The following is an 18039-nucleotide window of genomic DNA, read 5'->3' as shown; positions in this document are numbered from 1 at the left end:
TGACCCTCAAAGTGGTCCAGTGGCTAGCCTAGGATTGCACAGTCAGTCAAAGGTCATTTCAAATTGTCTGGCTTCAAGCATGCCTAACAACAGTAAGATAAGCAAAGTCTAGGAAGACTGGTACTGAACTACAAGTGGTTGTGCCAAAGAGGGGCTGACTGGTACATGAAAGCTGAAATTGCTGAGTAATAGAATTAATGCTACTATTAACCACAAAGTGTCTTAACCTTAAGCTTTTCTCACACTTATAAAAATTACAAAGCACTAAATGGCTTGAACATCTAAATGTTGAATGACTGAAGATTGAACGAGGGACAAGAGGAAGATGGGAGTAAAACTACTGGCAAGGTTGCAGAAGGAGAGGGTTGAAACTCAGGGTATGAAATCCCACTATTCTCCTCTTTTGGGAATGTTTTGAATCATCTCAGTCCCAGTTATTAACAAGTACAATGCATGTAAGGTTTGGACTGCACCATTATGTCATTACTTTATTAATTTATCTACAACATTACTCATAAATCCTTAGGTGCTGAAATTTCAGTTCATCCTTTCTCAACACCTTCAAGATGCCACATAGGGAGCTGTAATCTTGGCTTCAATGGATTTTTCTACTTCTAAATCTTTGCCTTATCCTTATAGGCCTTGGAGGGCATGAATTTCCATCTTTACTGCAAAATAAGCAACTGAAATTAAGCCAGGGGAAAGATACAGAAAGAGAATTAGACCTGAATTGTCCCTTTTGGAGTAGATGTTTCTTACTGGTTCTCAGAGCAGATATCAAAGCTTGAAAATTTTCAGTTACCATTCTTTTAGGGGGCAGGAAAGGAGAGCTGAATATAGAGAGGAGGGTGATCAAGATTAAGAGTCCCCAAGGTCCAGCCCTAGGGTACTATGGGATATAATACCATATAACAGTTCATATTTCTAGAGAATTTAAGATTAAGCAAAATGTTTTTCTTACAACAGCCTTGTGAGGTAGGTAATTTAAATATTATAGTTAATGTAAATATTAACAACTCCATTTTACAGGTAATAAAATAGAGACAAAGAGGTTCCACTGAATAACTAATGTCAGAATAGTCTTAGAGTTAGAAAGAAACAGCATTTGAACCTAAGTCTTCTGAACCCAGGATGGATCATCCTACCATTCTCCTTGGATCTCAGATGGAAGTTATAATCTCTCCCGACCCCTTTTCCCCCTACCTCTGCCCTTTTTTTAGTTACTTATATTTGTGTATGCCACAAAACTATTTTGGAGATCTCATTATAGTACAAATTTGTTGGATATTGTCCTGGAAAAAAAGAGATATAAATTGTGTTCTTCTCCAAGGAGCTGGTCTGCAGCTTATTTCTTTCTTATTATGCTATACACTGCTTTCTCATCTTGATTCTCTTGCCTCTCCAAAGTTGTATTCTGGTTGTCCATGGAAAAGGCTAAGATGGAATACGTAATAGACTGTTCTCGATCAATGGTCTATAGAGAGAAAGAGAAAGTATTTGGAGGGCCAGGGGAAGGAGGGAAGAGGAGAAGAAACAGTCAGTTTATAGTGATTCCCAAGCAACCCTTCCCTTCCCTTCCCTTCCCTTCCCTTCCCTTCCCTTCCCTTCCCTTTCTTCATCCTTGAGCCAAGCCTTGAAGGGAGCTAGATATTCCAAGAGATGGTGGTAGGAAGTGTCTGAGGTCAAATTTGAACCCAGGACCTCTACCAGGTCTCTAGATCTGGCTCTTAATCCACTGAGCCACCTAGCTGCCCCACTCCTGGCTCTTTTCTGACATAGATAGCTGATATGACTGTTCTTCCTCATATATCCCATACTTCTTTAGTCCACCTATGTCTATCCTTGACATAAGAGGGAGATCACAAAGTATATTACAAACACAGCCCAAATTGTCTTCATTAATCCCTGAGCCAAGGCAACTTCAGGATGGACATATTAAATAGCCAGGGGTGGAGTGGGGAAGGGTCAGATAGTATAGATGAAGCAGGTAAGCAAACCCACATATAGAGAGGTTAAATGTTCTAACATTTATTGTTAAATGTTCTTGTTCTAACATCATGCAGCCAATGAGGGATTAAGGTAGAAGCAATCTTAAGAGTCTCCATTTGAACCAATATCTGTTGTTTTTTTAAATTCTTACCTTCTGACATAGAATTAAAACTATGTATTGGTTCCAAGGCAGAAAACCAGTAAGGGCTAGGCAATGGGTGTTTAAATGACTTGCTCAGGGAAGTCATGTTTGAACTCAGGTCTTCCTATATCCAGGCCTGTGTCTCTATCCACTGAGCCAGCTAGCTGCCCTGGGAGATGTATTCTTAACCAAATAAGAGATAGAGGTATTTTGTTCTTCTTTGGTCATTTTCAGTTGTGTCTGACTATAGTCTCTGATACCAAGTCCAATAAGGGACCTTGTCTATGGCAAAAACCCATACTTCCTATAATCATTTCTTGTGTCCCTATTTGGGATTTTCTTGGCAAAGAAAGAATCCCTTCAGAGTACTGGACTGGAAGTGGGACCTCCTAGGTTAGTTTCAAGCTTAATCTCTGACTAGCTATTGAGGCAAGTCACATAACATTTCTGTATTTCAGTTTCCTCCACCATACCTGGGAAATATCTCCTACCCCTTCCCTCCAGCAGAAACTCATGTAGGGAAGCAATAAGGTAAGACTACTCAGGAGTACTTGAAGGCATTTCCTCCAATACTGGATGATCATCTAGGTCAAAACCTGTAACTATAGGTGTCCCCTCAGGGTTCTGGCCTGGCCCCTTTTCTCTTTTCCCTTTATAATATTTCGTTTGGTGATCTCTTCAGCAGCCATGTATTTAATTATTATCTCTATACTGATGATTCTCAGATCTACCTATCTTGTCTTACCCTCTCTGTTGACCTCCAGTTTAGCATTTTCCAACTACCTGACATTTTGAACTGACTGTCTAGTAGAAACCATCTTAGACTCAACATTAACTTTCTCCCTAAACTCTATCCCCTCCCAAACTTCCTTATTACTGTAGGGCATACCAACATCCTCTCTGTCACCCAGGCTTGTAACTTGGTTGTCATCTTTAGCTCCTCACTATTTCTCACCCTTTATATCCAACCTGTTGCCAAGACCTATTGATTTCACCTTTCTAATGCCTCTTCATCCTCTGATACAGCCAACCACAGCACAGGACTTCATCACCTCATCCTTGAACTATTACAAAAACTTACTGTTGGGTCTGCTGGCTACAGGCACCTTCCTTCTGCCCTCAACCTCCAATCAATCCTTCATTCACTCACTTAGTGATTTTTCTAAAATTTGGATCTGACCATGGTGTCACTTCTCTACTCTAGAAATTCTAGTGGTTCATTATCACCTCCAACATCAAAACAGTATCTTCTCTGGAGCTTTCAAAGCCCTTCATAACCTAGCTCCCTCCTATCTTTTTCAGTCTTCTTACACCTTACTCTTTGATCCAGGTACTCTCTGATCCAATAACATTGGCCTTTTTGCTCTTTCACAAACAAGACACTCCATTTCTCAGCTCAGGACTGTCCTCCATAACTGGAATATGCCACCTATCCTTATCTACTAGCTTCCTTGGTTCCTTTTAAGTTTCAAATAAAATCTCACCTTCTAGAAGAAGACTTTCCCAATACCCTCTAAATTCTAGTGCCTTCTCTCTGTGAATCATTTCCTATTTATTCTCTAGATGGCTTATTTATACAAGGCAGGGACATCAAATCCAATGAGGGACCTTGTCTATGGAAAAAATCCATACCTACTATGTTTTTTTCTTGCGATTCTATGCTGGTCATCCCAAAAACTGTTAGCTGTCCCTGATATCAAGCCTGCTCAAGTTTTATGGATTTTGCCTTCCCCAATATGTCTTTAAAATCCTTAGGATTGAGAATGGGAGTAATTCTAGGTGGGGCTAAGGACATATGTACAGAGAAGGAAGACTCCAGTACTTACCACAGTGTTATTTTCTACACTTGGATTGTTTTGGTAAAGTGGGCCTTGATTTGGGTGTCTCTCCTGTAGTTCCAGATTTGCATAAAAAGGTTCATTGTTCATCTGCTGAGGAGCAATGCAAGGGAGCTTTTCAGCACTTTGGATAGTAGCATGCAAATAGCCAGACCCAGAGTTCTTACTGAGAATTATCTCCTTTCTGTCTACTGATTCACCCTCTGAATGCCCCATACCTCTTCCCATAACTTTTGTATCTTGCCCCCAATTTTACGCCAACTCTTCTTTGACTGGACAAGAGGCCTAGTAGGTTGCTATCCTTTATCTGCAGGCTTCTCTTAGAGCAAGGGAAGAGCTCCCTGGGCACAAAGCTGAGGGCCCTGATTTGGGAACCCTTGCCTCACTTTCTTTGTTAGGCTTAGGGATAGAGACTGGGCCAGTGATTGTATTAGTATAATGAACTTCCTTTACTGAGGCAAGGTCAATGCCTTCTGGGAACGTAGAGATGTCCAGGGCCCTGAGAAGTTGACTTGCCTAAAGTCACAGACAGTATGAGTCAGCTGCTTCTGATTCTGAGGCCAGTCTTCTGTCTATTAAGCCATACCACCTTTCTCTGGGAATGGATCACAATAAAGGAAGACTCTGTTCTGCCAGGGGACATTATATAACTGCATTCTTGGCCTCTTTGCTTATCAGGGATAGAATGGGGAGACTTCAATTTCCTTAGACTGTAGCTTCTCTTACCTGATTAGAATCTGGGAACACCATGGATTTCTCATTAGCTAAAAGGAAACAAGGATGGTTAGGAGTCACAGAGTCATTTTCGTAGATCACAAATAGTTATTAGGATGGAAAATGAGTAAGCTGTTGGAGGAGAAAGAGAGAACATTCACAGAGACTCTGTGTAAGCACTCTATTCTTGTTAGTACCAACTTTAAAGACTTCTTTCCAGGAGAGGATCTCATTGTGCAGAGCCAGCTGGCTTGATGTACAGAGCAAGGATGGGCTCAGAAGCAGCCATTAATTAAAAAGAAAAAAAGGGAAACAAGACAGAGGAGAGAAAAAGCAAGGGCAATCTACACTTAAAAAAATCTTTTTTAACCCTTACATTCTATCTTACGGAAGAACATTAAGGGTAGGCAATTGGGATCAAATGCCTTGCCCAGGGTCATATAGCTGGGAAGTGACTGAGGCCAAATTTGAATCCAGAACCTTCTGTCTCTGAGGTCTGGTTTTCTATCCATTGAGCCACCTAGCTTCCCTGAAATCTACACTTGAGAGAATGCATGTATCTTCAAAGAGGAGATCCTTGCAGAGATCTGAGACTGAGCTCCCTCAGGATCAAGAATCTAGTATTGGATGGGCATCATTAGCTATCCAGCCCCCTCATTTTATAGCTGAGGTAATTAAGGCCCTGTGTGGGAGGGGATGAAGTTAAGTGGGATATGAAATTGGGTTCTCTAACCAGTATGTGTGTTCTTTCTCTCCTGTACCTTGCTATATCCTTTTGGAGAGAGATTTCATTGTTATAGAGAGTCTCAATGAGAAAACCTTACCAATCCAGATCATCATCTGTTTCATTTCAGAGCAGGGCTTTTTAACCCAAAGTCCTTGATCTTTGAAAACAATTGATAATTTCATTTGAACACAACTGGTTTCCTTTGAAATTCATATATATATATATTATTTTATACATTTAAAAACATTATTTGGAGGAGTCCACAAGTTTCACCAGAGTACCAAAGGTGTTCATGATACAAAAAAGGTTAAGAACTTCTGGATTAGAAAATTGCTTGGGGGCAGTGAGAAATCATATGACCTGTTTAGGGGTCACAGGGCCAGCTCATGTCAGAGGTGGACTTTGACCCTAGGTCTTCCTGACTCCCAGATCCTAGTTCTCTCCACAATGATTGTAGCAAGGAACTTCTGGACAAGATAGAGAATAGCTTGAGTTGATTGTTGGTTACAGAATTTGGAATTTACCCAGGGTGGCACGAGCCAAGGGCAAAAGATAGTTGGGACCACCTCTATAAAAGCCCATGGACTGAGCCACCCAGGACCTCGGTTTTGAGGACAGGGACCTTGGGAGTGGGCGGCGAAAGGGTGGGTAGGCCATAGACCTGATAATTCAGCATCCATGTCCCAATATCACAAGAGGCTTCATTCACCTTGCTAAGAGACAAGAACAGCACAGCTGCTAAGAAGAGCACTACTTTCCCTCCCTTTCTTTGGTTCAGGCCGAGGCTGGGCCAGACCAGAGACTGTGAGAGGGGGAAGAGTCTCCAGCCAATATCAACCTACTGCTTTAGATACAAACTACTTTAGTTTCATAGACTCAGTATAGCTTTTCCCAACACCTCTTTCCTGTTTCTGTTCTTACCCCTTTGAGTTAAGCAATAAATCCTGTTACAACTTAATCTAAGTGAACGTTGGCATTCCTTCTCAGGTTAGTAAACATCTATAGCTATAGGGAAAGGGATTTATCACACTGAAGTCAGAAATTAGCGTTATCCATTTAGCACATCAAGAACCTTATCATCAAACCCAACCCCAAGCCAGGGAGCTAGAGGAGCCGTGGAGCATACATTCAGCCCCTCATTGGGTTCCTGCCTTGGGCTCTGTTAAGAGTCAAGGGCTTGGCTAAGCTGAACACCCATAAGCCCTGGTGGTTACCCGCACATCACACAGGCAACCCTATTCATCACTCAGCCTTAGATTTTCCTACGACCTAAGGATCTAGGGCCAGTCAGTCAGGCCCAACTCATTGAGCTAGAGGCCCTCATAGTGGTTTTTAATGCGATAAGTTATTTATTTTGAGACAGATCTCAAGATCTCAAGAGATTATCTAGCCCAACATGAGCACCCCTCTTTCTTTAGCCATCACATTACGTAAATTATTCTAGCTGGAGAGATCTACAATTCCTTCTTTTTCTTTAAACCCTTACCTTCTGTCTTAGAATCAATACTGTGGATTAGTTCTAAGGCAGAAAAATGTTAAGGGCTAGGTAATGGGGATGAAGTGACTTGCCCAGGGTCACACAGCTAGGAAGTGTTTGAGGTCAGATCTGAACCCAGGACCTCCAGTCTCTAGGCCTGGCTCTCAATCCACTGGCCTATCTAGTTGCTCCCTCATTCCTGCTATTGTTAGTTTCCTGACTCAACCATTGCCCTTAGGATCACATTTCAAGAAGTCAAAACCATGATTTTCCCAGCATAAAGTTTACAGCACTTTTGCCTATAGTAAGAATTTAGTAAATATTTTTTTCATTCATTTATCACTCACTCACTCATTCATTCATTCTCTCATTATCCTAGGAGATGTCCATTTTTTTTCAGCATAGCTCTGCTCTCCCCCACCACTGTCCCTTTAAAAGAGGAGATAAAATATTTTAAAAGGAGGTGGTAGTGAGTAAAGGGCAATTCACAAATTTTTCCTAATAAGGTACAACTAAGTACTTAATTCCGTAGGCAGAGTACCATATTGGGACTTGGAATGGGGATGTGTAACAAGGAATCGGAAGGGAGAGATAGAATCCTTGATTCCCAAGATCCCTAATCTAAAAAGGGAGGCATGTCACCCACCATTTAAAACATATACATCAGAAGCAGCTAGGTAGCACAATGGATAGAGTGCCAGATCCAGAGATAGGAAGATCTGGTTCTAAATCTCACCTCAAACATTTTCTAGCTATGTGACCCTCAACAAGTCATTTAACTCCATTTGCCTATGCGTCACTGCTCTACTATCTTAGAATTGATACTAGGACAGAAGGCAAGGCTTTAAAGCATCTCTATCAATCTATTGCAAACATACTAAGAAATATGAAGCCCATTTTAGATAGATTTATACGCATTGTATCCCATTGACTGTCAATTTTTTCTAGTGCTTTCCTTATGGACAGACTCCCAGCCTAGCAGCCTTACTCACAGGCTCTCATTTTTCTTTGTATGGTTTATGGGGAAATAATAATAACTAACATTTCTACACTGCCTTCTACATATTTTATTCAACTCCTACAGCCTTTGAGGTAAGTACTTTTATTGTCCCCATTTTACAGATCTGGAAACTGAGGCAGAGGTTAAGTGACTTGATCATACTGGTTGGGAGTATCTGAGGCTAGATTTAGACTCAGGTCCTCCTGATTCTAGGACAAGACCGTTAGCCACTGTGCCATCTAGAACAGTTGTTTGCTTTCTTGGAGCTATTTGACAAACTGAAGAGCAACTACTGCCCCTGTTTGGCAGCTCAACCCATGCCAGTTTTCTTTTTCATTTTCTCTTCTAAATCTTACAATGCCTCATTTGGAGGTGTCTCTTAGGCCTTCTTAACTTTGGGGCCCTGAATAGTCCCCAGGCTGCTTTCTTTCCTTTTTGGAAACCTGGATCTTAGTTATTATTCACATAAAAAACAAAGGTCTGCTTAAAGACCAGAGGATCCCCAACTCGATTCCTTACTCTTCTATTGAAGCCCGTGCTCTGTACCCCACTTCCTTCCTATATAAGCTAGTGTTAGGTTGATATTGGGTGGGATTTACTGGGTTGAATGGATTGACCAGAATTTAAGAGGATAATCTGGTTAAGCTCCCTGGAAGTGGTGGCTTTTGAGTAATATTCTTGAAGATGAGTTCAGTGGAGCAGAGAGGTGAAAAGATATTCTTAGAAGGAAGGAAGATGTAAGTGTGAATTGAGTATGAGAAATTTCAAGTAGTTTGAAAAGGTTTCCTCAACTATAACCCAGGGCTGAGAGCAAAATAAGGATAGAAATTGGTGCGGGAATCTTATAGCCCTAAATCAGGAATTTAATTTAGACATAAACGGTAACTGGGAGCTAGGGTTTCTTTAAACAGGGGAGGAATGGGACTGCTGGGCCCTTAGAGAGAGAGATCCTAGGCTTCTCAGTGGCCTAAAGTTAATCTGATCTGAGAAACTCATCTACACGATTGATTAATAGTGAAGCTGGAGGAAAATGATACAAGCCCAGCTATGAGAGGAAATAATTCTCTTGTAGCCTGTGAAAGAGATTACTGAGAAACAACTACTTCCTTCCCCAAAGGCTAAGAATGCCCAGTGAGAAAGGGAGCATGTGAGTAGGGTTGCCATGTATGTGGTGGAAAGAGGAAGTGGAGAAGGGAAATTCCCCTTGTGAAGGGCAGTGAAGATCTATTTCTGTCCCTTTCTGAAGACAACTGAACTCTCCCTTCCCAACTTTCCATGGCTTTTATGGAGAGTCTTTCCTTTTGGCAAGTCTTAGAAGTAGACTGTGGCTATGGTGAAAGTGTCCACCCCACCTCAAACCATCAATGCATTAAAAAGCCCAAGATAAACTTAGTTGACTTATAATTGCATATACATCCTAGGGAAAGAATGAGGAAGGACAGAGAGTCTTGGTGGAACAGAGAGGAATAGATATAGGGTATCTGGAAAGCAACTTGAAAAAAGCTACAAAATTGGGTACACCCTTTGACCCAGTGATACCATTTTGTGGGCCTAAACCACAAGATATCAAAGAAGGTGGGGTGGCTGGGTGGCTCAGTGGATTGAGAGCCAGGCCTAGAGATGGGAGGTCCTGGATTCAAATCTAGATCCAGACACTTCCTAGTTGTGTGACCCTGGGTAAGTCACTTAATTCCATTGCTTAGCCTTACCACTCTTCTAAACAGTATTGATTCTAAGATAGAAGGTAAGGTTTTTTTTTTAAAATATTAGAAAAAGAGGAAGAGGTCACATATGTATAAAAATATCTATAGCATCTTATTTTGTGGTGACAAAGAATTAGAAACCAGAAACTAAGCTAATTAATTAGGTAAAGGGCTAGAGATATGATGGTATATGAGTGAAATGGCAAACTATTGCTCCATAAGAAATAATAAAGGGAATTTTTTTAATGAACTGACATAGAGTTGCCTAGTCCAATCCTAAAATTTTATTATTCAGATTCTGTAATTCTTTGCTTTATTTGGTGCACATACCAATGTGTGAATATTAAGGTCTTGTACCAAATTACACATTTATATTAAAATTTTTTGAAAATAAATTTATATTAAAATATTAATATTGCAAAAAAGAAAAGTCCTGAAACTCTGATTAAATATGATTTCAGAAGACTGATGACAAAGCATGAAACCACATGACCGAAAGATGGTGGGTCACATTTTGGAAATGACCAATGTGAGAATTTTTTTTCTTAACTATGCATACATGTTACAAGTTTTTTTTTCTTTTTTCAAATGGAGGGGTAAGGAGGGAAGGGAGAAAAAACAAATACTAGATAACTGGAAAAAATTAATAAAAAAACAAAAAAGATATAGCTTGGGGTGGCACACTCACCTTTTTTCTGTCTTGCTATCAATCTCCAAGTCAAAAACAAAGCTCCCGCTAATAGAATAATTAAGAAACCCAGGACTAAAAGCAATATTCCAGGCTTGTCGAGAATCCAAGATCTAGAGAAAAAAGAAAATCCAAAGCAGTTAATGGTCTAATCCCTATCCCCACCAATGGAGTTTACATTTAAACATAGGAGACAGCAAATAAACACATGGATTAATAAGTTACATACTGAATAAAAGGAAAGTAGACTTAAAGAGAAAGGCACTAGTATCTAGGAGGATCAGGAAAGGCCTCCTGCAGAAAGTAGCATTTGAACTGGGACTTGAAAAAATCCAAGACATATCAAGAGGCAGAGATGAGAATGGAGAACCCTCCAAATATGGTGGAAGCCAATGTAAAGACCCAAAGAAGGGAGAAGGAATATTATATATAAGGAATAAAGAGCAGATTTATATCCCTGTATCATAGAATATGCAGGGGAGTAAAGTATGAGGAGACTGGAAAAGTAGTAGTAGATCTAAGCTGGGAAGAACCTTAATGGGAAACTGAGGACTTTATACTTAATTCTGGAGGTAATTGGGAGCCACTAATTTATTGAGCAAGTGAATCACATGGTCAAAACTGCATTGTAGTGGGAAGCTGGGTGGCTAAGTAGATTGAGAGTCAGGCCCAGAGATGGGAAGTCCTGGGATCATACCTGGCCTCAACCACTTTCTTGCTGTGGGACCCTGAGCAAGTCACTTAATTCTCATTGCCTAGTCCTTATTATATTATATATATTATAATGCCCTAGTCTTTTTATTTCCTCTACTTCAGGTGATTTATTAATAAATCATATAAAATATAATACTTGGAGTTATTGGATATTAATTTTAATCTAACAGGGGAGAGATAATGCATTTATCCTTACCTTGGAAGTGGCATGTGGTCAGAAATCTCTTCTGAGGTCTTCTCTCTATCTGTTTCATTGGTTACTGGTATTTCTGTTGGTAATGTGGTTGTATATGTATTTGGGACCACTGTGGGTGCTAGGAAAAGGAAAATCCAGATCAAGTCCAAGGCATTGTCCTTTTGTCTTTTTTTCATGTAAACACCTGTATATTTCCATTTTACAAGTTTATGATTCATGACAGTAACTGGATTGATGATTCTGGGGGATGAGAACTGCTGGAGCAGGAGGGACTATCCTTCACCAAATCCCACAAACTATATCTAGATTAGGGGGCAGCTGGGTGGCTCAGTGGATTAAGAGCCAGGCCTAGAGATGGGAGGTCCTAGGTTCAAATCTGGCTTCAGAAACTTCCCAGCTGTGTGACCCTGGGCAAGTCACTTAACCCTCATGCCTACCCCTTACCACTCTTTTGCCTTGGAGCCAATACACAGCATTGACTCCAAGATGGAAGGTAAGGGCATACATATATATGTATATATATTCTTAACCAAGGCTTTATGACTGTTGTTTTCTTTTTTCTTAAAGCCTTTTCCTTTTGTCTTAGAATTGATATGAGGTGAGTGGTAATGGCTAGTCAACTGGGCTACTACACATCTAGGAAGTGTCAGGCCAGATCCCCATCTCTAGGGCCTGGCTTCTAGCCACTGAGCTACTTGGCTGGCCCTTGTGATTTTGTTCTTTAAAATTACTTTGATAATTGTATTTCAACACAATTTGTTTTTTTCTAATTCTCTGTATTTTATACATTAAAAAACAATAATAATGGGGCAAGTAGTGGCACAGTGGATAGAACTCCAAACCTGAAGTAGAGAGGACCTGGGTTAAGATGTGACCTCAGACATTTCTGAGCTGTGTGACTCTGGGCAAGTCATTTAAACCCATTTGCCTAGCCATCGCCCTTCTGTCTTAGAGTTGTTATTAAGACAGAAACTAAGGGTTAAAAAAACAAAAAAAAAATACTGAGAAGGGATCCTTAGGCTTCACCAGACAGCCAAAGGGATCCAGGCCACAAAAGGGGTTAAGAACCCTTGGCCAAGATCCAGGCCACTTAGATCAATCTCAAGGTATCTCCTTGGAAGTTGAAGTCTTCATCTGAGGGGTTGAAGATTAGGGAACTTATTCAGAGAACCCTCACTAGATGATGAGTTACTCAGTGGGGAAGAGTTGGAAGACATGGCAGGGGAGAAGCCAACATGGAATGTTTTCAGAGAGTTCCTGAAGGTGGTCAGGACAGCTTCTCTGTCGACACCTGAGTCGTTTTTTCTGACAACAGCAGGTATCATTCATGCTTAGTAACCAGTGGTACGGCCCTTTTAAGAGGTCTACACAACCTCTTCCTTTGTTGTTTCATGGCAAGATGATCCAATGGAGCACGTTGGAAAGAGCCTTAGAAGACCTGAGTTTGAATCTCACTCCTGGGACTTATTAGCTGTGATGACTTTTAGTAAGTAATTTATCGCTCTAAAATTCAGTTTCTTCATCTGTAGATGGAGATAATAATACTTGTACAACCAAGTACTTATGTAATAGTGCTTGGGGAGAAAGTCCTTGAAAATCTTAAAGTTCTATAGAGATATAAAATTTATTTATAAAAGAATCGAATACATAGAAGATTGAATACATAGTACAGGAGTTTGATAATCTGATGGAAGTGGCTAGATCCTGAGACTGATCAAGATTTGCACAAAAATTGGGTCTTGCTTTAGAATTGCATGGAGATGAAAATCAGAATGAGAGCTATGGCCTGGGTCTTCTCAGAGCTAACATCTCCTTGTTCTTAACTATGACTAGGCTACAGTCCACAGTAGATATGAGACCCCTTCTCCCTCCCCCCAGGGGAATCATCAGTCTTTTGGGATGGAAGTGGGGTCTTGTACAGTTCCAAGGAGTGGGAGCCACTTAGGGTAGGTTTCTTAGTTTGGTCCATGACTACAAGGGAAGAGAGCAGGTTTTGGAGAACTCAGTCACTCCAACGCAACTAATGCAGTGTGTGTCTTCTGGATCCCACAGATGTTAACCTCAGACCATTTGGGACTCATTACCCAACTTACATGGATAAACATGTAAATAGGTACATATCTATGCCCAAGCATACACACATTATCTGGAGTTGCCAACAACTAGTTGTGGATTGTTTTATTGCCTTAAATTGTGGAGGTGTGATGTGGGGAATAGCTCTTGGTTCCATAAGTTCTTGAGAAGTCTCCTTCTTACCTGGAACAACCAATACAGTGATTTCGTTTGTGGAATCCAACCCAAAGATGTCAATTCCACACAAGTAGTCTCCTTCATCAGCTTCAGTGAGGTTTTCCATGGTTACTATGAATGTTTGGTTTTCAGGATAGTCTCTCACAGACACTCGCCCCATTGCATTGGGTGTTGAAGTAGCAATTTTGTTACATGAAAATAATATTAGTTTTTTGCACCAATATTTGGTTTTCTCCTTGTAGTCTTTTTCATAGAAACACTGCACAGTTAGAGTTTCCCCTACAGTTCCTGTCACCTTGCTGGGGCCAGATAGAGACAAGCAATCTGGAAAACACAAATCCATGTTGTCATTCCCTCATGTGTAAGGTCTAAACCAAAGTGGATGCTATTCCCTGAGCTCATTTTCCCTTGAAGACATCATCTATAACTATCACCCTAAGACCTGTGCATGAAGTAGAAGCCAGGGAGACATTCAACATTGTTACCAGATTCAGAGACAGAGAGGCCCAGAAGATCATGCCTAGATTTGGGAGCTGAAGATGAAAAGTTCTCTTCTTTTTTCTTTTGTTTTCCTGAGAAAAAGCAAAAGTGGAATCCCCAGGAGAGCATTAGACACCAAAATATAATGACTATACTTTGTGACTCCACATAATGAGCTGTTTTGAAGAGACCAAGAGACAAGAAGGTGAATTAGAACATAAAATTAAAAAAACAGGGGCAGCTAGGTAGCTCAGTGGATAGAATGACAGGCCTGGAGTCTAGAGGACTTGGGTTCATAGCTGTGTGACCCTGTGCAAGTCACTTAACCCTGCTCACCTAGCCCTTGCACTTCTGTCTTAGAGTTGGTACTACGACAGAAAGTAAGGGTTTAAAAAAGACTAAAAAAACAAAAAGTTTGGGTTAGTCTTTTTTTTCCTTTAAACCTTACCTTTTGTCTTAGTATGAATTCTAAGATAGAAGAGCAGCAAGGACTTGGCAAATGGGGTTGTGACTTGCCTAGGGTCATATGAAAAAATGCTTGAAGTCACTTTTGACTACAGAAATGTAAACTTAAACAACTCTAACCTATCATATTGTCTATCAGGACCCAAAAGGAAAATGATACTAAGTTCTGGAAAGACTGTGGAAAATAGGTTCACTAATGCATTGTTGGTAAAATTGTGAACTGATCCAATCATTCTGGAGGACAATTTGGATCTATGCCATAAGGGCTACAAAACAGTGCCTAATCATTGACCCAGCAATACCAAGGCCTGAATCTCAAAGACATCCAAAGAAAAGGACCTATATTCACAAAAATATTTAGAATAGCTCTTTTTGTGGGGTCAAAGAATTGGAAACTGAATGGATGCACAACAATTAGGGAATAGCAGAATAAATTGTGGTATATGATTTATCATGGAATACTATTGTGCTATAAGAAATGAGGGGATGGTTTCAGAACAATCTGAGATTTATATGTAGTGATACAGAGAGAAGTGAATTAGGAGAATATTATACATGTAACAGCAACACTGTAATGATGATCACTTGTTAAATGTTAAAATAAAGTACAATTATTTTTTAAAAATGTTTTCTTCCTGAAAGATTTTTAAACCAAGAAAGAATCAGAAAAAAATCACAAAATGTAAAATAAATAATTTTGACTACATTAAACTAAAAAGTTTTAGTACAGACAAAACCAATGCTACCAAAATTAGAAGGGAAGCAACAAATTGGGAAAAAAATCTTTATGACAAAAAACTCAGACAAAGGTCTAATTACTCAAATATACAAGGAGCTAAATCAATTGTACAAAAAAGCAAGCCATTCCCCAAATGACAAATGGGCAAGGGACATGAATAGGCAATTTTCAGATAAAGAAATCAAAACTATCAATCAACACATGAGAAAGTGTTCTAAATCTCTAGTAATTAGAGAAATGTAAATCAAAACAACTCTGAAGTATCACCTCACACCTAGCAGATTGGCTAAAATGACAACAAAGGAGAGTGATGAATGTTGGAGGGGATGTGGCAAAATTGGGACATTAATGCATTGCTGGTGGAGTTGTGAATTGATCCAACCATTCTGGATGGCAATTTGGAACTATGCTCAAAGGGTTTTAAAAGACTATCTGCCTTTTGATCCAGCCATAGCACTGCTTGGTTTATACCCCAAAGAGATAATAAGGAAAAAGACTTGTACAAAAATATTTATAGCTGCGCTTTTTGTGGTGGCAAAAAATTGGAAAATGAGAGAATGTCCTTTGATTGGGGAATGGCTGAACAAATTGTGGTATCTGTTGGTGATGGAATACTATTGTGTTCAAAGGAATAAAGAACTGGAAGAATTCCATGTGAACTGGAATGCATCCGTTCCAGGAATTGATGCAGAGTGAAAGGAGCAGATGCAGGAGAACATTGTACACAGAGACTGATACACTGTGGTACAATCAAACATAATGGACTTCTCTACTAGCAGCAATGCAAGGATCCAGAGCAAGGCTGAGGGACTTCTAAGAAAGAAAACTAGCCACATTCAGAGGAAGAACTGTGGGAGGAGAAACACAGAAGAAAAACAACTGCTTGAAAACATGGGCTGTTGGGGATATTATTGGGGATACAGTCACTAAATGATAACTCTAGTCCAACTGTTAATAATATGGAATTAGGTCTTGATCAATGATATATGTAAAACCCAGTGGAATTGTGCGTCGGCTAAGGGGGGTTAGGGGTTACTATAATAATTGACTACTTTGGGTTTTATTCCACTGATCCACTATTCTTCTATTTCTTAGCCAGTACCAGATAGTTTTGTTAATTACTGCCTTATAATACAATTTAAGATCCAATACAGCTAGACCTCCTTCCTTTATGTTTTTTTATTAATTCCTTTTATATTCTTGACCTTTTGTTCTTCCAAATGAATTTCGTTATTGCTTTTTCTAAAGCAATAAAATAATTTTTGGTAGTTTGGGGATGGCCCTGAATAAGTAGATTAGTTTGGGTAGAATTGTCATTTTTATTATATTAGCTTGACCTGCCTATGAACAATTAATTAACAATTTTTCTATTAAAATTGGCCTTTATTTGCATTAAAACTGTTTTACAATTATGTTCTTGGCAGGTGTACATATATATATTATCAGGTATTTCATATTGTCTGTGGTTATTTTAAAGGAAGTACTTCTTACTGTCTCTTCTTGTCGGGATTTTTGTTGTTGATACATAGAAATGCTAATGATTTATGTGGGAATGAGACTCAGTAGGCCCCCATGTCATTCTACCTGGCTCCTGTAGGCCCTCAGTGACACCCCTCTGACTGTTAGAGTATGAGCAAAAGTCCCAGCAAAGATTATTCCAGAGATTGACAAAGTACCCCAACTCCACCCATTATACACCCACAGATGCCTATGGAGTCCCCACCCCAGCCCCCAGCTGTCAGGTACACTGAGACGGGTCTAGACAGGGGCCTTGTCCATACATCCTTTCTCAAGAAGGAACTTGATGAAAATTTAATTCAGGAGTCAAGAAAAGCTATTGGGGGGTGCAGTGCTAAGGAGCAAAGATTTGAGGTATTGAGGATATCTTTTCTGATGAAAAAATAATAATAACAATAACAAAGCACTTTAAGGATTTCAAAATGCTTTAAACATAGTATCTCATTTGATCCTCACAACAACCCAGTTAGGTAGGGTGCTATTATCATGCCCTTTTTACAGATGAGGAAATGGAGGCAAACTGAGGTTAAATTACTTGTCCAGAGCCACACAGCTAAGTTTCTAAGTTTGAATCTCTGATCTTCCTGATTCCAAGTCTAATACTGTCCTTACATTCTTTTTTTTTTTAAACTCCTTTCCTTACATCTTAGAATCAATACTGTATATTAGTTCTAAGGCAGAAGAATGGTAAGAGCTAGACAATGGGGGTTCAGTGACTTGCCCAGGGTCACACAGCTAGGAAGTATCTGAGGGTAGATTTGAACCCAGGGCCTCCCCATCTCCAGGCCTGGTTCTCTAGCCACTGAGCCACCCAGCTGCCCCGTAGCCCTTTACATTCTAATGGGACAATACCAAGACTAAACCAAAAACTACCTCCTATGCTCGCAGAACTTTAATTCAACCATCAAATAAGTATCTACCTCTACACCATGCTAAGTATTTCCATGATGATTTATGGAGAAAGAAGAAAGCACAAATGACTATAGAAGGGTCAAGAAAGTTTTCTCATAGAAGATGGCACATAGCCAGAACTGTGCACAAAAAGTTAAGAAATCCAAGAGGCAGAGGAAGGAGGGAGAGTATTGCCAAGTGGGAAATGGGCTATCAGAAACTATGGAGGAAGGAGATGGGGTCCTCAATGTGGACAACACCAATTTGTTTTTAATGCCTGGATTGGAGTTAGTGATCAGAGTTGTGATCCATCTAGCCTGTCCTTTGCTCTACCTGGACAGAGATCTGTCCTTCCTATCCACACTCTAGCGAGGCTTTAACAACCCAGGTTTTGGGTTTACCCAATATCAGATGACCAATTTCTATTTTTGCATTCCCTACAGCTCGCTCCAGTGGGGCAGAGCCAAAATGGCGGCTTAGTAGTGGCAAAAGCTAGAACTTCTCCAAG

General features: G+C 40.0%; 1 protein-coding gene across 1 annotated transcript; it reads right to left on the bottom strand.

Annotated features, from left to right (window-relative positions):
* Window positions 1–1345: 1345 nt before the first annotated feature.
* LOC123246139 (CMRF35-like molecule 8) lies at window positions 1346–13781 on the bottom strand. Its single transcript, XM_044675078.1, has 6 exons — window positions 13445–13781; window positions 11189–11306; window positions 10279–10391; window positions 4696–4733; window positions 3958–4062; window positions 1346–1474 (listed from the first exon to the last, which is right to left on the bottom strand). The coding sequence occupies exons 1-6, from the start codon at window positions 13779–13781 to the stop codon at window positions 1346–1348; spliced, it is 840 nt and encodes a 279-aa protein (XP_044531013.1).
* Between the last annotated feature and the right edge of the window lie 4258 nt (window positions 13782–18039).

This window comes from Gracilinanus agilis, chromosome 4, assembly GCF_016433145.1.
Source record: "Gracilinanus agilis isolate LMUSP501 chromosome 4, AgileGrace, whole genome shotgun sequence".
Lineage (NCBI taxonomy): Eukaryota > Metazoa > Chordata > Mammalia > Didelphimorphia > Didelphidae > Gracilinanus > Gracilinanus agilis.
This window is presented reverse-complemented; position numbering and strand designations above follow the sequence as displayed.